This window comes from Poecilia formosa, unplaced genomic scaffold (assembly GCF_000485575.1).
Source record: "Poecilia formosa unplaced genomic scaffold, Poecilia_formosa-5.1.2 Scaffold526, whole genome shotgun sequence".
Taxonomy (NCBI): domain Eukaryota; kingdom Metazoa; phylum Chordata; class Actinopteri; order Cyprinodontiformes; family Poeciliidae; genus Poecilia; species Poecilia formosa.
In genome coordinates, this window is record NW_006800465.1 from 35,992 (window position 1) to 56,895 (window position 20,904).

General features: G+C 35.5%; 2 protein-coding genes across 2 annotated transcripts; both read left to right on the forward strand.

Moving 5' to 3' along the window:
• The first annotated feature begins 1,251 nt into the window (after positions 1-1,251).
• On the forward strand, positions 1,252-11,862 carry LOC103129231 (protein Mpv17-like). The gene is made up of 6 exons (XM_016664901.1): positions 1,252-1,627; positions 2,728-2,820; positions 3,491-3,586; positions 8,861-8,893; positions 10,366-10,418; positions 10,572-11,862. The coding sequence occupies exons 1-6, from the start codon at positions 1,601-1,603 to the stop codon at positions 10,639-10,641; spliced, it is 372 nt and encodes a 123-aa protein (XP_016520387.1). The 5' UTR covers positions 1,252-1,600; the 3' UTR covers positions 10,642-11,862.
• A 1,579-nt stretch (positions 11,863-13,441) lies between these two features.
• Positions 13,442-15,400, forward strand: uts1 (urotensin 1). Its single transcript, XM_007540231.2, has 2 exons — positions 13,442-13,770; positions 13,967-15,400. Exon 2 carries the CDS (start codon positions 13,970-13,972, stop codon positions 14,411-14,413), a length of 444 nt encoding a protein of 147 aa, XP_007540293.1. The 5' UTR covers positions 13,442-13,770; positions 13,967-13,969; the 3' UTR covers positions 14,414-15,400.
• Positions 15,401-20,904: the final 5,504 nt, after the last annotated feature.

Sequence of the window (20,904 nt, forward strand, 5' to 3'; positions counted from 1 at the left end):
AAATAAATAAATTTGATACCTACTAAATTCAGATATTTATTTTACTTTAACTCAATTTCATCTACTTTATTTCATGCAAGCAGCATCTCTTGGAATGTATTGGTGTTCAAAATCTTTAAAGTAAGTTCATCTTTAACTGCAGCAACAATAAAACAATTTGAAAAATCTACTCTTTAAATTAAGAGTATTTATTCAGTTGTGAAACAAAATCCCACTGTAAGAAAAAAATATTTTAAATTTGTGTAAAATAAATAGAAATCCAAGATTTTATTTAATATTTTGTATTTTTATCTTGATAGAGTTGCATACAAATATAAGATGATGCAAAAACCAATTTCTCTTAAAAACAGGAAAGATAAGAAAACATCCAATTCAAGTATCAATAGAATATTCATATCTGTATTTATGCCTTGATAAATTTTACACTTTTATTTAATTTTGATGTTTATTTTATTTCATTGGCTCTTTGTTGTAAACAAATGAAGAACATTTGTTCTTAATAATGAGTCAAACTGGATAAATCACGTCCCAGTTTTAAACGATAAGCATATTTTTGCTACATTACAACTTCAGTCATATTATTCTATGCAGCGTTCTCTAGCTTGTTTTTTCTGTAACTTTGTGATTAAATATGAATTCAGACAGGGTTTTCTCTGTAATGTTCCAGCAGCATGGTGGAAAATTGAGCAAACATCTGGAATAAATTTGTTCCAGGAAGTAGAGCTGTCACGTGATAACAGGAAGGTCAGGGGTTGTTTGCTTCTCTGATCCAGGTGTGAAGGTTTCCTCTAGCCTTCATTAACCCCTGATATGTCCTGTGGGTTTGATAAATAAAACACTGATTGCCTGAAAAACCTGTATTTACTGAATGTCAACATGAGAAAATCTAAATTAGTGTAAAAATAATGATCAGTTTCAGCCATGCTGTTGAGGAGAAAACACCATAAGCTTTATTTAACCATTTGTACAGTAGTTTAGGTGACTGATTGCCTAAATCTCTTTGAATTCATTTTGGTTTTGAAGTGCAATTTAAAAAATCACAACTTTTCTTAATCTCAGCCTTTTTGTACAATTTGGAGGTGTGCATGCCAAAGCATGTTGCAATAAGCAAATAATCACATGTAAAAAAGATCTTAAAAAGTCTTAAATTTGACTTGATAACCTGGAGTACCAAACATGTCCTATTATTACTTTTTTGGACAACTTTTTTAATATTCAGGCAGCCGAGACAACATTTAAAACACACTTTTTAAATGCCAGAACATTAAGAATCAGACAGATTTGGAAATGCATTCTTCCTGCGATAGCTCCCTGCCATTTTAGAGCTAAATACTGAGCATCACCGCCTGCATTCTGCCATAATTCAACAAAATAAATGAGCTGCATTCATCCTGCTCCTATTTAACAAAAGCTTCGTACTGAAAACGTCTCTGCAGCTACGAAACGAATCTGCAGGGATCACATTTATATAACACCATGCAGCGTGTCCTGACAGCTTTTTTGTCCTTCAGGGTCTCTAGTGGGTGTGGGTGATGTCATCTCCCAACAGCTGATTGAGAGGAGAGGATTAGCTCATCACAATGTGGGACGAACAGCCCGGATGATGAGTATAGGATTCTTCTTTGTGGTAAAAGTGGTTCTTATTTATCTATTGTGTCATTAATGATCGTTTGATGGGACTCTTTTATTAACGTTTACATTCAACAAAAGTAATTTCTTCTCTGTCAGACTCTAATAGTTCATCCAGGAGAGCCTGGTGACAGCTGTACGGTTTACCTTTAAAAGCTTCACATTTGATCCTTACGTCTTTGTGACGAAAGCTTTTATTTGTGCTGCAGTAATCGTCTTAAATCCAGAATTTATCGAACTCTTGATCTAAAAACATAGTCAGAAAATGCTGAGATTGTGATGAGGTTTAGAGATATTTTTCAGTTTATATTTTTCCTCTGTTGGGTCTAAAATTACACTCCATAATTCTAGGGTTTAAAACAAATTCATAATTTGCTGCAGTAACATCAAAGATTTTTTTTTTAAATTCAAGCCTTTCGATTAAGATCTGTGCAAATCAGTGGAAATATTTATGGAAAAGTAAACAAACAACTTATTGTAATTGTTCATCTTTTAGATCAGTAGAGAAATTTTTATCCTCTTGTTTTCAGAATTGTTTAAATTTAGTCATAATGTAGAGTTTTCTAGCATGCACAGTTTGTTTGTCAATCAAATTTCAGTTCAGACTTTGACTAGGTCTCTTCAAAACCTCCATTTTGTTTTTGAGCAACAAACTGAGGACAAAACATTGTAAGACAAGTTCTATTTAAGTGATTGTTTTGTTAAATATGTCTGGCAGTAATAAAAAATATATATATTTATCTTTCATGAAATGTAGCAGTTGGTTGATATTTAATACTTTTTTAGCCAGGTTGGTGTTTTTCCTCTTTTTTAAAAATTCTGTCTTTTTTCCAAACTGAAGTTTACTTTTACTCTTTTTTTTTGTCTGTTTTTAGAATTAATTCAAAGAAACTACTAAGTTGGTAAAAGCTTTTTTCACAGAACTGACTATATATTTGTTTTACAGGAATTGCAAGAAATGCCACAAAATGTGTTAAAATTTTCCAAATAAATCTGTGAAATAATTTTACTGCCATATAAAAGATTAATTTTTGTTCAGGTTTTTTTGTACATCTGTATTCAAGTTTGAGGACAATTTGCTTCCTTTCCACATTAAAGGGTCCTGTAATCGGCAGCTGGTACAAAGTTTTGGACAGGATCGTGGTTGGAGCCTCTAAATCTGATGCCATGAAGAAAATGCTTGTTGACCAGGTGAGAGAAAACAGCGATTAGCGTTGACTGTAAATTATGTGCAGCCTATTAAGTTTATTCTGTCTGTAATTACTGTTATAGTCAAAAGTCACTTCAGTACCCAAGATTTCTTTGAGTGAAGGGAAAATATCTGTTAACTTGCTAATGTGCAGTTAGCAGAGCTAATGGTTTTCTTGGCATTTTTGCTCAACTTGGCTTATAAACTATTTAGATAAATTCTAATGTGTCAATTTACTTGGCTGTTTTGTAAATGTTTAGTTGAGTAAGGTTTGACATCTATATTGAAGTTTTAGGTGTAAAATTTCTTCCATATAGTTTGCTGTTTACATTCATGCTCTTATTTTGAAGTGGATATACTGTTTACGCAGCAGTTCCATTTCCTCTCCTGATGTTTTTTTCCTTTTTTTCAATAACTTTATTTCAAATAAGGAACATAAAATAACAAAATAATACATTAACAGTAGATATAAACAGAAATAAAATAGAACATGTAAATTATGCCAGAGCTAATGTTTGTGATTAGTGCTTTAGCGATAGCGTTATCTTTAGCGTTAGCGTTATCTTTAGCGTTATCTTTAGCGTTAGCAGAAGGACCACTGATTCCTTCTGATTCCTTTCTTCTTTGTTTGTTTGTTTGTTTGTTTGTTTTTTTATCTGTTTGGGTTCTCAGTTGTGTTTTGCTCCGTGCTTCCTGGGAACTTTCCTCTGTATTTCCGGAGCCCTGAACGGACTAACAGTGGAGGAGAACATTACCAAACTTAAGAGGGTGAGCAAATGCAGATCTGAACTATTAAGTAAATTTAAGCTCAAGAAGAATACTTGAATACTGTTAGCCTGATCTAATAGAGATAAAGCACATAAAGGTACTAGCAGCCAAATAAGCTAAACATTAGTCGCCCACCTCATTCAGAAAAGGATGAACACATTATTGGTTTTAATTAAGTCCCACAGCAGAAAATGAGTGGATTAATCTACTTTCTAAAGCACTCCACACCAAACAAATGCAAGAGGCCTTCAGGCAGGACGCTAGAGACGAATTTACTTGTTTTAATCACCAATATGTGGAGTGATTTTGGGTTTTCTGTGATACTGTGGCAGCAGGGAAATACGGCAATCCCATTGGTCATATCATAATGTACTTATGGCAAGGCATGTGTGTATTTCTTTAATATACTTGCAATCAAATGTAATTTTGTTCCCTTGAAGTTAATAATTAATTGCATAAAATATGTTACAAAGAAACTAAGCCAGAGTTACATAATGTGAAGTTTTAATCCTGTGTCTTTACAGCAGAGGTGTTTTATGTATCTGCTTGTCTTTGTTTTTTTTTTGGGGGGGCGGGTTTGCACAAGGGCCAAATATTTGAACTTTTTTTTGTTCTGTTTTCATAAAAAGAAAAAAAACCTTTCAGTTTTGTAAAACTTTTTGTTCAACATATGACCAGTGAGATGTTTTTATCTTAACCTCTCAGTGATGCACATTACAAAAGTGACCCTTAGGGATTAAAATTATTCTGCAGGTTGACACAAACTGTCCAAAAAGCTGTTACAAATATTGACACAAAAGGAGGAAGTTTGATTTTTTTTCCTTGGAGAAACAGTTGAAAACCTCCAACACCTTCATTAATGTTGGAAACTATTTCCTGGGAGGGAGGAAGAGGCACGAAGAGGAGGAGGGATTGTCGAACCAGCCAGGGTGACTCATAGCTCCGTATATAAGTGTGCGTGTGTGTGTGTGTGTGTGTGTGTGTGTGTGTGTGTGTGTGTGTGTGTGTGTGCGTGCGTGTGTTTGTATGCCAGGTCAGAGCAAACCGTCGTGTTGTGCCAGCTGCTCAAACGTCCATCAGCGCTTTGCTTACCCAGTGTGCCGCTGATCACCATCAATTATTTACCAAAGGAGAGGCTTGGACCTGAGAGGCCAACCTGGTAAATGTCAGAAAGGACACAAAATAAATGACAAATGAGCTCATTACAACGACGCCTGGCGACGCGGGAGCATGAGAGGAAAACTGATGCAGCGGGCGACTAAACCGCTGTTCACAAAACCAAATCTGTCTGGACACTTTTTATGTTTTTGAGCCAATTATTGAATGCATATTGAACATCAAGATTTTATTATGCTTCCTCGAACAGCTCAGGATATTCATATGGCTTTACAAAACATTCTTATGAAGTTTTTTTGCACAAAATGAGATTTATCTTCCTATTCTCAGCAGTTTTAGGGCGTTTTGTCACTTTAAATCCAAATAAGCTGCTGCTGGCCACGCCCACTAACTCAGCATTTTACCTTGCACATGAAAATAGCTGCAATTACACAACTGTACATCTTTGAAAAACATAAGTGGAGCCTCCTGCACAACCAACAAGCCAACAACAAAACATTTATCTTCTCCAGCAGCCATTGTACAGCGATTACAGTGGTAAAACCCTGCTAGAGCTCTTCTTGGGTTGCTATGTAACGGGCTGGGCTTGGCTGGGGTTGCTAGGTAACGGCGCAGTGCCCAAAGATTGACTCCAGGCAACACAAAACATTAATTTAGTCTCAAAAAAACTGCTTTGTCTTTTTTTAAGCACTTCAGCTGTTTTTAGAAGCAGTTGAAATCCAAATGAAAATGTGAATCTTAGGTCTCCTTTAAGTGTAAATGCAAGAAAATTATAAGGAAACTTGATTAAATTGTCAAACCCTGTTATTTATTGACACGTTTTATTTTGAAGACACAAATTTTCGGATGTGATTTTTGTTTCTCTTATCTTTTACCTAGTCAGTACTTAATAATGTTGTTTTGAGACCATTTTCACGTAATATATTGACACAAAGAAATGCAACTTCATTCACTTAAAGATGAATAAACTTTAACTTTTTAAAGAACAATTAACCCTGCAACTGAAAGTTATAGCAAACATCCAAAATAAAAGACAACAAACCAAATTTAAAATGGGAATAAAAACCACACAACTGAAACCATTAAGAAAAAAAGATTTTGATGCATCTTTAATCAAAATGTCCATTTAAAATTAATCATCAGAACGGAAATTCATTTCAATTTATTATGTGATTTGATTAATTGGTTAATGCGACAGGTTCAGTAGCCAGCTCTAAAAACAGCAGGAGTTAGCTGAGGACACACTGCCATCAGCTTCAGCATCCCAACCTCAGAAAACAAACCGTTCTGCCCATCAATCATCTTTTCCAAACAATTTGAAGTCCATCAATCTACAATGGGACAAATCAGTCACAAATGGAAAACAGTTGAGACAGCTGCCAGTCTTCCCAGGAGTTCATGTTCAACAAATTCACCCAACGTCTGACCCTGTAATGCTCCTGAAGCGTCATCTCAGACTCTACAGACACAGTTAGAATAGGAATATCTTTTATTTTCTCAAAGTGGGATAATTCAGGTGAAGAAGAAATATAAATGGAGGAGGAAGGATCTGCTAGAATGCTCCTCTGTGCACCTAGGATGCATTAGTCTGTCACTAGCTGTTCATTCACAAGAAGATGAAATTGGAATCATGAAAATAAATTCAATTAATGGGAACAATTTTGAAAAAAGTTTTTATCTAGGTTTTTTGACTTTATCCAAATTAGTGTATTTTGTAAAACTGACATGTTTAGATAAAACATTTTAAACTGAAAGTAAAACCTTGGTGGTTTAAAACAATTCAGTCTTGAGTCCTCTACTTTGTGCTAATAATTTTCCGTTAGCTCCCCCTAGAGGTTAGGAGTAAAACATCAAGTTCCATTTGAAAAATAATTTCAATGGAAAATAATTTCAATTGAAAACATATTTTAATTTTGTGTAACAAAAATAATTTTTTATACAAAAAATTATGTAAAAAATACACAAACTGTGTAAAAACATTTAAAAATTTACACAAAAAATTGTGTAAAAGATTTTCACACATTTTTGTACAAAAAATGTTTTTTACACAACTTTTGTGTTAAAAAACTTTTTTTAAGCAAAATTCTAATTTATTTTTCATTTGAATATTTGTTCAAATATTCAAATATTTATCAAAATTACATCTTTAAAAAAGGGTCATAACAGAACAAAGTTTCATGACGTCGTCATTTTAAAGTTTTAATACGTTTTTCTGTTGAACTCCTTCAGAATATAAATTAAGTTTTTGTTTGGTACACAAACACAGACTGATCTGAATGCAACAAGCTCCTTTAAAGTGGGTCGAAAATGTCTCCTTTTGTTCTGTTTCTGAAGATTGTGACGTGTTTTAACCTCAGGTGGTGAAGTAGCTTGTTTGTCCATAATTAGAAAAGTGTTTCAGCCTGAAAAAAAGAAAAAAAACAGACCAGGAACATTGGCTTGTTGTTTTCATACGCCGAGACACATTCAGGTGACCTTTAGGTAGAATGACATGAAACTTTACTTCTGTAATGTTTTGTCTGCGCTACCAAATGGTCTTGTTTAGTATTTACTGTGGGGTCAAAAGGTCACAGTCAGGTCGAGGCAGTAATAACCATGTTTGTACATATTTTACCTAAGATTTGTGGTTTTGATCATAGTCCAGGTTCTGGATTAACCTCTCTCTGATTAAAGGCCCAAATATTTCAGTTACTAACATCCTGATCAGGTGAATCATCCCTGCTGATGCAGCTCAGTATGATTAAACCCCAAAATTAATTATATTTCAAGCAAGAGTCGATCATTACTGCGTATTTAATGCAATACACATTATAAAGTGTGTTTTCTTTAATATCATCTGTTTTGGTTACTTTATTTCTTTTTCTTCTTCCTGTATTTTTGTTTATTCTGATCGTTTAAAAACCACCAGAGATCATCTAATCGTCTGTCTTTCCTCCCATTCGTCCTTTCTTCATCCCTCCATCCTCATTTTTCCATTCTCTGGGTTTTCTGGTTCCTCATTCCGGTCCTCATCTTTGTATACATTTCTTCCAGAAATATTGAATATCTGTACTTAAACTCCAATTTGGCGAAATTATATGATTTAGAAATAAAAAATGTTTCGTCTCGATCCGACAGACCCGGCTCGCTCTTTATTTCTGTTGCTTTAAATGTTTCTTCCGTCTTCAATCCCTCACTCTTCTGCAGGTGGAACACTAATTTATGTGAAGGGACAGGAATTCAAATTAAAACGGAAAAAACTTTTTATTTTTTTATTAAAACTAATTATTTGAGCATGAGTTTTAATAACTGTTTCACTGAGTCCTTCAGCCCAGCCGAACATTTTCTTCCAGTTTGTTTCTTTTCTCCGGCCTTCATGACGAGGATGTGAGCAACTTGTTCCTCGGCGGCTGAGAGAACTTCATGTTTCATGAATGAATTTAATCATTGTCTGCACCGATTGTTGGGCTGTGACGCTGAATGTGAAATTAAATATTCATACTGAAACAGAACCTTAACTCAAGGAACATCCAGAGATGCAAACGGTTTCTGTCCGAGCATCAACTATTTCTACAGACCTCCAACAGGAAATGGGAGCAAAGTTTTTATGCAGATTCTGTTTGTGAAGCTGAAGATTTTATCTGGTTTGGTTCTAAATGTTAAGAGATAAAATCTTTAATGTTTGTTTTGATTTTTACCTCTTAATTCTTTTTTTATTTATTCATTTTATGACATTAACTCATACAATACATTGCACACACATGAATATTTGAGCAATATGATTTGTGGAAAGTTATGATAAGACAAAAAAAACATTCAGGTCACATCAGTGTCACAAAAAGACTAAACAAGAAAAAAAAAATGCATCTCCTCTTCACATTTATTTAGTTCATTTTGAGCCATTTTTAGACTCAGTTTCAGAGACAAATACAACCCTGTATATAAAAAATATTTTATTTCTTCTTAAGCAATCCCTCTATGCTTAAATTCATTCCAGATGTAATCCTTTTTTTTCATAAATTTCTTGAAGTATCTGAATTTTATGTCTTTGCTTTTGTATGTCAATATCTTTATGCACATGTGTTTGTGTAGTTTAGTGGACTTTTTTTTTTATTTTGAAGTGCAGTGCATTACTTGTTTTTCATCTATACAATAATATGTTTTTTTATTTTCTCACAGGACTACACAGATGCCCTGATCTCTAATTACTATGTAAGTTTCTGATGTTGAATTAACTGGTTTTGGTTTTTCTGTCATGGTTGTGAGATTATTTTTTCACACCCAAACATAGGACTTTGATTTAGACACTAACGAAGCTGTAGAGTTGTAAACATGAGAAAAAAACCAACTGCAGTAACACCGTTCAACCTGAGGAGGGCAGCACTAAGATGGTTTTAGGCCAAGCATTGCACAATTAAAGCTGCAGTTTGTGACTTTTATTAAGAAATATGATTTTAACATATTTGTTGTGACATTAGATAATCTGTTTAAAAAAAAGCTCCTCTGCCTTCTTCCAGAAAACAGACTACAGAAAACAGAAAATTTGTCAAACAACCAATCAGAGCCACAAGGAGGGTCTTAGTGCTGTCAATCATGCTTGTGTATGATTCTCATACCTTTATTTCTGCTATACAGCAGATTCTGCCAGGTTGCTAAAGCTAGTTAGCTAGTCATTGATGACAGCGGATAAACAGTTTCTTTGTAATGGTAAGTTGATTCTCCGCCTTTTGCCCATTTAACAGCTATTACACAATCTTGATTGGCAGCGCCAGGACCCTCCTCCTGGCTCTGATTGTTTTTGACTGAAAGCCATGCATTTTTGCAGATTGCTATCGTAGCTCAGCGAGGAAGTGGAGGAGCTTGAATTTTTTCACAGATTATCTGTTTTATATTACGCTATGACAACATGATGACAGTTTTAATAAATATGTAAAAAAAAAATAAAAGTTTCATCATGCAGTTTTCAGTAAATTTATATGGAAATGTCAAAATGCACCCATATAAATAAATACATATAATAGTATAAATAAAGATGGAACCTTTAAGATCCTATGGGTTGGGTGGTAAGTAGTAACATTTACTCAGTTACTCTTACTTTAGTAACTTTTTATAAAAAAATTACTTTTAAAAGTATTTTACTATGCTGTACTTCTTACTTTTACTTAAGTAATTTTATTATGAAGTATTTCTACTCTTACTAGAGTAAAATTCCTGGATTTTCTACCCACTGAATGAAAAACAAACATGTTTTATCCAGAGATTCCCCAGACAGACACAGACCTGCAGGTTTTGTTAAAGTTTCAGAAGTTTTTTATTGAAAGAAACTGATTTGGAAACATTTTTATTTCATCTGATTTGGTTATTTTTTTCTACTTAGATGTATTATTGTCTATTTCATCCTTAGAATATCGAAATTTAAACTTAACTTTATATTTTGGTCCATCTGATTGTGTAATTTTTAAATATTAAATTATTGATTTTTTGTTCTGTTACTCTTACTTGACGTATTTCTTGGGCAGCTTCTTTTTATTTAAAAATATGTTGAAGCAGCACTACTTTTACTTGAGTAACATTTGTGGCTACTCCATTCTCCTCTGGTCTTTTGTTTATCACCAGAAAGTTAATTTGAGGTTAGTTACTCTTTATAAACATAAATTCTCATCTGGTTTTAATAATTTTTTTAGCTGTGGCCTCCAGTCCAGATTGCTAATTTCTACTTCGTCCCGCTGCATCACAGGTGAGATTCTTATGCTTCTGTTTCTTTCCAGTCATATTGGAAGATACTAAATCTGCAAATGTATTTAAAAGTTGATATTTTTAGAGTGAATTTAAATCTACCAACCCAGTTTAAGTGCATTCCCACATGGTCAGTTTTTGCTCCTCGTTGCAGGCTGGCCGTCGTCCAGGTCGTCGCTGTCGCCTGGAACTCCTACCTGACCTGGAAGGCCAACAAGATGTGAAGAAACCTCACAAGTCCAGCTTGTCTTGTTGATGATGATTTTTACACTTATTTGTACTGTAGACTGCGAGTGTGTGTGAGAAATGAGCACAACTTACTTTAGTCTTCTGATATTTCCAAAGTGTAAAACTGTGACTGAATCACATATAAAAGGTCGGGGAGGATTGCTCGTCTACTCTGAGTGACAAATTCGCACTTGAAAGTCAAACTTGCATTTTTGCAGAAACGTCTGTGAAAGTTTATTTATGGAAATGGGATTTGGCTGCAGAGCTGCAGTGGAGCCACACTTACATTAACACCTGCTGGTTGATGAAGGGAATGTTCTCCTCATCGCCTCGATGAGCTTCACTCATAATGTATTTTTGATTTACATGTTTGCTTTCCTGGACTCTTCTCCACCTGACTCATTGTTGTACTTTGTTCTGGTTTCTCCTGCCAGCATTTTAATAATCCTCAGGAACAAAATGTTGTTTTCTAAATGTTTAAAAGTCTTATCCATCATGGTTTACTCTTTGTTTTGGTTTAACTTTAGATTTGGAAGAATCTCGCCTGCATTCCCATTAACCACGTAATTGCACAATTTGACATTTTGAAAATAAATTTGCTTCATGGAAACACGCCAGTTTCTAAAAACAAAAAAAAACAAAAACGTTTTTTGCTAAAAAGTTCTTGTGCTACGGTGAGGAATATTGAAATTGGTTTATGTCACAAAACCGCAGTGGAAACACTTTTTTGAGGCTCTTTCCTAGACGAGTCTTCCGGGTGTTTATGGACTGGTTTTAATCGTTTGTTTACCACTTTGCCTCGTTTGTGGAAATTGACTTTCTAATTTTGTCCAGACTGATTAATATTGACGACTTTTCTTCACATCTCTACTTCAATGTCTGTAGATCAGGGCATAATTTGTTGCTTTTTGAAATATTTTCACCCTCAGTGGTTTATTGAATCTACGGGTAAGAGGATAGCCAGACCTGGTTGTAGCAAAAAAAATTGATTCATTACAATTAATTGATGATTTAACGAGGGCAGTAATTATATTTTCACCATGTTGGTTTTGATCTGTTTAGTTCAAGTGAACCTTCATTGTCTCATCATCTTAAAAACTTCCCCCAATGGTCAGTATGAACCAGGTTGGTATTTCCATACTTTAAGGAACACGTTGAATATTTACTGTGCACATTTTAACAAATAAAAATCCTACATAATGTTTGAAACCATAAAAGTTTGCTCGTTAATGCCAGTGGACTGTCTACCCTCAGTGAACTTCAGGGGAAACTTATTAGTTTTGGTGAGTAGTTGTGTTTTTTGGAGGCTGCTGAGCCTCGCTGGCAGCCACATTAACAAACACTCAGGCTATATCTGCAAGCGGGGAGCATCTGACGAATGCATTGAAACTCCGCCAAACAGCCTCTTTTACCCCCTCCAGGGACGGGAGCAGCTCTACCCAGAGCGCTGCAGGTTTTTGAAGCAGCACTCCAACTGCCTGTGATTTTCAAATTAAGCCAAGGTGATAAAACGAGTGGAGTGTTGTTGCAGAGTAACCTGAACAGGAGGGTGGGCGGAGTTCATCTGGACCAGCCATGCACAAAAGTTGGAGTATTTCTATATATTTTGCTTCCAAACACTTCAGATGTGGCCTTGGTCAGAAGTTTGAAGTGTTTGTTTGAACTTGGTCTTCCTTTGCACTGATTTTCAGTCCAATCATTATTTCTGCATGTTATGCAGAGCAGAAAAAGTGTCTTAAAAACCGTTTGAATAATATAGTCAGGATTTTACTCTGAAAAATGTAGAAGAATCCAAACTTTTAATTTGAGTACATTTAATCAAGAAAAACATATTTGTCCAGCTCTAAACTGCAAAAACACAAAATCTTAATTATTTTAGACTCACTTCTAGTGTAAATGTCTTAGTACACTTTAAATGATGCAAAACTAACTTACTAGTAACTTTTCAGCAAGAAATAGCAGCTAATTTTAATTTATTGACAAAAAATACTAGAAATAATCAAGGAGATTATTTCACTTTTAACTATTTTTCCATAGGTATTAAAAGCTTCTCCTTAGTTTGATCTTATTTCAAGTGTACTAAGATATTTGCACTACAAACAAGAGCAAATATTCCTGATAAGATTTTGTGGTTTTGCAGTGTAGCTTGCAGGACATCAGGGACAGTTTGAAAACCTTTTAAGGCTCAGTGTTGAACTCCGGCCAAATTTAGACAGAAAAGGTCAAAGAGACACAAAATCAACTTTTTTCCACATTCATGTTCCGAATTAACAAAATATATTTAATGTTCGCTCACTTGAAGTCAGTAAGGACGGAAAAACCTACATAAAAGTTTTGTTTTTGCAGTAACTTCACATCTAATTATTCAGCGTAAAAACATTTCTGCCAGCCCAGAGAATTGTTGAGTTTTTAGTTGTATTTTAAGTGGCCAAATGGAGACAGTGATTCATGTTTCTCTGATTTATAATAAACTCGTGTGAAATTATCTGATTTTTAAAATATTCCTTTTTGTTATGTGAAATCCAATGTAGAAGCAGGTTCAGCACCATGGACAGCTCACTGCTCAGTTTGGTTCAATCCACAGAAAAAATGTTTTTCCAAGTTTAATTTTCTTTCTTTGCTTCATTGTTGGGTTTAAACTTTGAATTGAATTTTTCATGCCAGCTTTTGAAAATCATAAATGAAAGATAATTCATAGTTTGGGATGCTAAACAAATGTTTTGACCAAACTTCAAAAAGCATAAGGAAGGAGCAAAATTTATCAAATAAATCTTTTTTGTTTTTTATTAACAAACATCGGGCTGTTAAACCCAAATAAAAGGAGCCAGTGAAGATTCTGGCGTTTTCTTCCTTCATCTTGTAAAAGAAGATGGAAAACAAACAAAGCTGTAAAAACTGCTGCTTATATTCTCGCTCCATCCGCGCTCCGCCAGCTGCCGCATCGTTGTGCGTCTTTTAGAGCTGCCCGCTTTCCAAGACGGCGGCATGTTGTTGCATTGACGTCAAAAAGGAGCGGGCTGGACGTATAAAACCCCGCAGACCTCTGGAGCCGCGGCTCACAGGACTTTCCAGAATCAGACCAGACATCTCTGAAAAGTTCAGCTGCATCAACTGACGAAAATCAAGTGAGTTCTGCAGCTTTTTACATCCATCTAAAGGTCATAGTTATCTTTAACTGAGACAAATCTCTTCAGGATTTTTTTTTTATAAATGTCATGCAAAAAAATTATTTACTTTATTTTTGCCAAAATGTTTACACTGTCAAATGTTTTAAGTTTCAAAACTAATTTTAAAAAAATCATAATTTCCTTTCGGTTGCAGGACATGAAGCCGGTCCCCCTCCTGCTGCTCCTCTCCTCGGTCCTCCTCTCGTCACACCCCCGCCCCGCCGCCGGCAGACCGCGCTCTTTCCCCGGCTGGCTGGATGGCACCAGCCGCCTCCAGACGCAGCAGGTGGACGATGTTCTCCTCAGGGCGGCCACGGAAGGCGCCGCCTCGGATCTGGTGGGCGACCACCTGCTGCGGCTGCTCCAGCGGAGGGACCCGGACCGCCTCCACCTGCTGCTGCCGGAAGTTGACGGCGCGGAGGAGGAGGAGGACGAGGCGCTGCGGACCGCGGAGCAGCTGCTGAAGCGCAGCGAGGAGCCGCCGCTCTCCATCGACCTGACCTTCCACCTGCTGAGGAATATGATCCAGATGGCCAAGATGGAGAGCCAGCGGGAGCAGGCTCAGCTCAACCGCAAGGTGCTCGACGAGGTGGGGAAGTGAAGCTTCCCGGGGATTCCTCCATGGCAGAGTCCAAAACCTCTGAGATGATGCGCCTGCCTTCCCCACTGGCAACATTTTACGCACACATGGTGCCATTTTACGCATGTGGTTTTTGTTTGTTTTTATTGAAGAACGGTGACGGAAAACACGGAACTTCTCAGACGCCCTCATTCCCATCAATCCCCGCTAAACTGAACTGTAGTGGATCTGCTTATAAAGAGGAAACCATCCGACGTCCTTCCGTCTGTTTTCAATGTTGTCATTTGGAAATCAGCTGTTCTTTGAATCCGTGCCTAAAACAAACAGAGGATTGATGAATGAGGGTGTGAATGGTACCACAAATAGTTCCGAGACAGACAGGAACAGTTTTTATTTTCTGTCCAAACAAAACTGTCTGGAAAAGATTCACATTCCAAAAATTACTAAATAAAGTTAAGAAACATAAATACTTTTAACTTATTTAGATGAAACCACTTCTGATTGGGGATGAAACTATTAATCGTGTTGAATCTCTTATTGAAATAACCGTCAACTGATAGATTAATCGTTAATTGGAGTAGACTATTTGCTTAAAAAGCAACATATTTAGAGCAGTAATCAAGCCAAAACTTTATAAAATATAAATACATTTTGCTTTTAAGGTGAAAACATTTCTGTCTGCAAATATGTTTTTGCCAAAACTCCTCAAGTGGCTGCTGTCAGCTTCACCCAAATCAAATTCACTAAAGGAATTTATTGCATTTTAGGGAATACAATTTAAAAAATTTAATTTACACTTACTTACAGTTCGCTGTCTGTCTTCAGAACTGTGGAATAATTTCTCTGAACAAAAAGGGAAAATGTTTGTGTGCTGGAGACTGATGTTCTGTTACGACTTCCCTTCAGATCAAGACATCTCCATTTCCACTCACGTCTTTAAGTTTCTACCTGAGCAGGAGCACACTCACCTGTACATTATAAACCGTAGCATGTAAACTGAAAAAAGAACAAAAAAAAAGCTTTGTTTCGTTCATGTCTGTCACATCTGTCCTTGTTTTAGCAACACAGTTTTAAAAAGCTTTTTGTCATTTATATTTTGTAATAAAAAAGATTACAGTAAAAATTGTGTTTTCACTTCTCTTGTAAATATTAGTTTATTTTCATTGTGCTGTGGTTTTTTTTAAACAGCATCATTGTGAAGGTCAGAAATATCTTCAAACTGTAAGAACTGAAGATTAAATTAAACATTCAAATCACTTTAATTTAAACCCATTTTCTTTAATATTCTGCAGCTCATTTTCATCTGTGGCAGAATGTATTGATGAAACTCATGAAATTTGCTCAATTAGTACTTCTTAAACTATAACAAGTTTTAACGTCTTTACACATTTGTCCAATGCAAAACAATAAAAATGGACTAAATATTTAACCATTGTTATTTTACCTTTAAATGTATATTCAATTCATTGTTCATTCATTTTCAAAGCAATACTCTAATCCTAACTTCAACTCGGTTCATACCACAGTCCTAAATGTAATCACTAACCCAAAACCAGAACTTTTTTTTCTTTTTACTGTCACTTTGGACCCCATAAAGAGCCATCAGTCCTCAAAGTTTAAGCATTTGTTGTAAAATTTGACCTTATAAGCTGAGAAATGCTAAAACACCATTTGGATCCAAGTCTTTACGCTCCTCTTGGGCTGCGGTTGCCACTAAATATAATGTGATTTAATTAGCATTGTGTACTTTTTAGTTTCTCTGTGTTTTTTCTCTCTTTCTGCAGGTGTAGAAACAGACTTCTTTAATGTTTTCTCTTCACTTATTTTTTTAATTTTCCTTTCTTTCCATGTCCTTTACATTTGAAATAAACCCAGATCAGTTTCTAACACGTCCATAAACAACTTCTGCCTGTTTTCCTTATGTTGTTGTTGTTTTATCTACATTTGTAGGCATACTCACACACCAACTGGAAGCCAAAATATCAGTCATTGGTTTAGAGCTCCTTGTTCTCGGCAGAGTTACACATCTTGCCAGAAATGTTGCAACTTAAACAAAAGTCAAGCTGTGAAATTAGAGCATTGGATTAGCTGGAGAGCGACCAATAAACTAGAGAGAAATGTGTCATCACTTTCATGTCATCTGCTCCGTCTCATCTTGTTGATGAGAGTCTTGCTAAAGATCCAAGAAGTCCAATGAACAGTGACAGCTGATGGAGTCATGAGCGACTTGTCGAGAACAAACGATAAGAGAAAGAGCGATGAAAACAAACGCAGAAGGAAAATTGGCTTTCAGGTTCTTGTTTCTGACTCACTTTGAAATATATTTATGACCATCAGATGTTTAAATTAGCTTCTCAGCCACTGCTGTGTCAGATTAGCTAATAGCAGCGCAGGCTAATCCACCACAGCGATCACTCATTAAAAATAAACATCCAGCCTAAAAATTATTTTTAAATAATGTTGATCATGTTTTCATCATATTGTTATCATTGTGATCAGTACTTTGACAGTTATTCTATCATTGTCAGTATCTTTAATCATTATAATCAATATTATCATGAAAGAGTAAGAATAAATACTTTGAGTCAAAATATCAGGTTAATTAAAAGTAAATAAGGAGAAGAAATGAACATTTCTGTGTCTAATGCCTCAGAGTCCAAAAAGCCTCCAAGTTCCCCAGAAACAGCAGGTAAGAGGTAAACAGATCAATAAGACATTTTTGAGCCTGAAAAAATGAAAACATAATCTTTCTTTTGCTTATTTGTTTTAGAAATCAATCTATTGGCAACTGCAGGACGTCATTAATCTGGCTGTGATGGTCCGTTTTGACCCAGTTGGACCCAACAGACGAGTCCTGAGTGATGCTCCTGTCAAACTTACCACATAAAGTTTAAACTCATGATGAGAGGATTTTTCTTTTTCAGGTTCCTGAGAAAGTTCTTCAGATGACATTTCTTTAAAAGTGATGTATTATTTTTCTTACTTTCCAGTATTATTAGCTCACTTTCTGTTATATTTTAACCTTTGTGTGAATCTGGATTCTTCCATTTTGCCGTCACTTTGGGTTTCCCTTTGGGACAAGAAAAGTTATTTTTCTTCTTCTTTTCTTTCTGTCTTCTTGGTCTTAATCCCCTCACACAGTTTTTTTAATCATTATTTACATAACATCTTAAATTAGTAACTAAACTGACAGCTTTGCAAAGCTTCCATGCTGAGGAACACAATCATTTCCACTTCTCCACCCACAGCCCTGAATGCAGTCTTAAACCCACTGCATTCATCTCCTGTGAGTTATAAGTAGACAGATGCATTTTCTACACAAAGCAGCAGCTTCCTGGTTCTGAAACGTGGGAGGCAAAGAAACTCAGTGATTTCTGCGTCTTTGTTTCTCCAGATGGATCATCTCTGAACTGTACAGAATTTTATCCTTTATGTTTTTAAATCAGTTGTGACTCTTTGCTGAGGCTGGATTCATTCAGAGGCGCGTTGGCCATCGGGGGGTCGGGAGGTTTCCCGAACGGCCGAACTGTATGGCAGGCCATTTTGACATCAAATTGCCGTCACCACACTTACATTCCAGGTGTCTGAAATTACTTTAAGACTGGATATATTAGTTAATTAAGATATATCTAATTATATTTTGACTACACAAAAGATGTATTTGAGATATCTCAGATTACATTTTGAGCAATGACGTCAGATTTACTATTAAGTTGCAAGGAAGTTTCAATTCACAATATCTACAACGAATTACAATCTGAAACATATATGTCAGCAATATCAGCAATTAAATTATGATTTGAGAGATCTCACATTTTTTCTGACTAAAATCACAATTCAAATTAAAGATAAAAAAAACATCAATATTAAAGGCATCTTCTAGGGGCAGTGTTATGTAAATTGACTTTTTTAGCTATGATGGTATTACTCCATCAAAAATATACTTGTGTAGCTTTGATTCTTTTGTGCATGTTTAAGAAATCTTTTAATCTCCATGGCAACCATTAAGCTGTGCAAAACACTTGGTGGGACAGAGTGCCACCTTTGGGGATGAAGCTGCTCCTCTGAGCTGCAGTTTCCAAGCTTTCGAGCTTCTGCATTACAGAGCAGCCTTCCCTCACTCAGCTCCTTCAGACTAGCCAGCAGCAATTAGCAAACACCTGGTGGAGCTGCACATCTCCTCAGGTACTTGTCATTGAAACGCAGGTAAAGGGTAAATAGAGGAGCCATGTTGTGATGACTTCAGAAACAGCAAAAGTTTCTTAAAGAGACAGAGGCACAATTTCAAGGTTAAATTACAAAGTCAAATTTCTTTTAATTTATATTTGATAAACAGCATTTTATAATAACTGAAGGCAACATAGTTACTTGATTGTGCTATAAAATAGCACAATCAGGAATATCTAGAATTTGACAGAAAAACACATAATTCTGCCCCTTTAAATGTATTCTTGATGGTAGATGATTCAACTAGTGCAAACTAAAATGCAAATATCTGGAAAGCAAATAATAAGAAACACTAACAGGAATATCTAGAATTTCTTATGTTAGATAAGTTTCTGATTTTTCCTCTTCCACGCTTTGTGTGGAGAAGAAAAGATGAGTGTGAGGAGACACCGCCAAGCAATCTGCCATGCTGCTGCACGGAGGTGGATCATGGTGCCATTTTGACTGAATCAGCACCAACAAACTGCTGCTTCCTATTGGAGTCCAGGGAGTTCTTCACACTGCAGCTCTCTTTACATAACTGGTAAAGAGTTATGTAAAGAGAGATGATTTCACACTTTCCCTCTTTGTAATAATGAGCTTCTGACTTACCAGGGTGTTTGGCATTTTCTTAGAAACGTGTCACTGTTCTGGTTTCCAAATGGGAAATTTTGTAGTTTCCCTCACCTGGAGTGTTTTGTCAACTCACAAGAAGTCTGTTTGAACATTGTCCTAGTCCAAGCACTCTCAGGCCAACCTTATTGCTTATAGCCTCTAATGGGTTTTAGCTGGGGGTGAAATTAGGATGAATGAAACCAAACAACGTTAATACTCCAGCTTCTTCCAAAACCCAGAAATGAAAGTATATTTTGTTTATAACATACAAAACAAAAGATTGAAAGTGAAAATTATGGCTCAAGATGGTGAGAGAGTGTTATCCACATCCCATACCTACAGGCTGGAGGGCCGCTCAGCAAGGAAGAAGCCATAACTCTAAACCCAGCATAAAATAAAACCAGTTTAAATACTTTATTTCTGAATTTGTGTCCTTTAGTTTGGCAAAACTAAAATTGAAGTGCGAGGCCATGACTGGGATTGTAAACTTGATATTTTTGCTAACTAACACATGTTGTGCTGTAATTTAGAACTTTCTCTAGTGTATATTATTCTTAATTTAGTTAGTTTGATTTGCTTTGTGTTTATTTTAATATTTTTGTCATTGTGTGAATCTATGTATACATTGATGTCACTTTGCTGATCTTAGACCTAAAATTCACCTAAAATTCACCTATTCTATTCTATTCTATTCTATTCTATTCTATTCTATTCTATTCTATTCTATTCTATTCTATTCTATTAAGACTTGTGACGTTTTATTCATGTAGAGAAAAACGTCTTTATTGATAAATCCATCATCATAATAAGCAAATCATTTTCCTTGTAGGTCTGTTGAAATATAAAAAAATTAAAAACAATATCATAATGTCTAAGACTAAGATATAACTGTCAGCTTTTAAAACTGAAATTAGAAACAAGGTTTTAAATTTATGTTCTAAAAAACCTAAACATTACTAAATTACTGGAGCTAACTGTCTTTAAAAGGGTTAATTCCTGCAGTTTTTCTCTTGTAGTGACGTTACAATTTCAGAAAATGAAGATATTTTTGTTCGCTGTTTTTGTTTTGTATCATGTCTGTTAAATAAATCAATCAGTTTTAGCTATTAGCTCTGAAGAAAACCAAACACGTTCCCATCCAGACTTTCCTCCTTGTTTAATTTCCTCTAATTTCCAACCAAAGTTGTAGCAATAAATATTAAATCAGTATAAAAGGCCAACATTGACCCGATCCATCAGCAAACCAAACACACACATCAGTTGACAGTGATGGCAGAACAGATTTGTTTGGTTTCTAATGTCAACAGTTGGATCATCTGTTTAATAATACATGAGAGGTGACACATGGTCTGACAGCGAGGCGATGACTGGACCGGTTGACCCAGTGCAGAACCTCCACAAGCCTCAACAAGAATACATTTATTTCAACTAAAAGTTTTATTTTTAAATAGCGTTTAGTTCACAAAATGAAAAGCAGCTTTGGAGAAAAAAATACTGCACGCTTAAATCATCTAGTTTTTATTTATTTATTCTAATCGAACTGTAGGCTGGAAACATATAAACATTTAGCAGTTTAGAGATTTTTATTTGAAAACCGTTGATTATTTTTGCATTTTCCTTCACAGAGTAAGAAAAGGAAGGAAGGAAGGAAGGAAGGAAGGAAGGAAGGAAGGAAGGAAGGAAGGAAGGAA

Excerpts from the sequence above, each read along its gene's own strand:
- uts1 (XM_007540231.2), top strand. The coding sequence starts at position 13,970 with ATGAAGCCGGTCCCCCTCCTGCTGCTCCTCTCCTCGGTCCTCCTCTCG.
- LOC103129231 (XM_016664901.1), top strand. The coding sequence starts at position 1,601 with ATGATGAGTATAGGATTCTTCTTTGTG. Across the intron at positions 3,587-8,860 it reads ACATTACCAAACTTAAGAGG|GACTACACAGATGCCCTGAT; the intron begins GTGAGCAAATGC and ends ATTTTCTCACAG. Across the intron at positions 10,419-10,571 it reads TTCGTCCCGCTGCATCACAG|GCTGGCCGTCGTCCAGGTCG; the intron begins GTGAGATTCTTA and ends TCCTCGTTGCAG.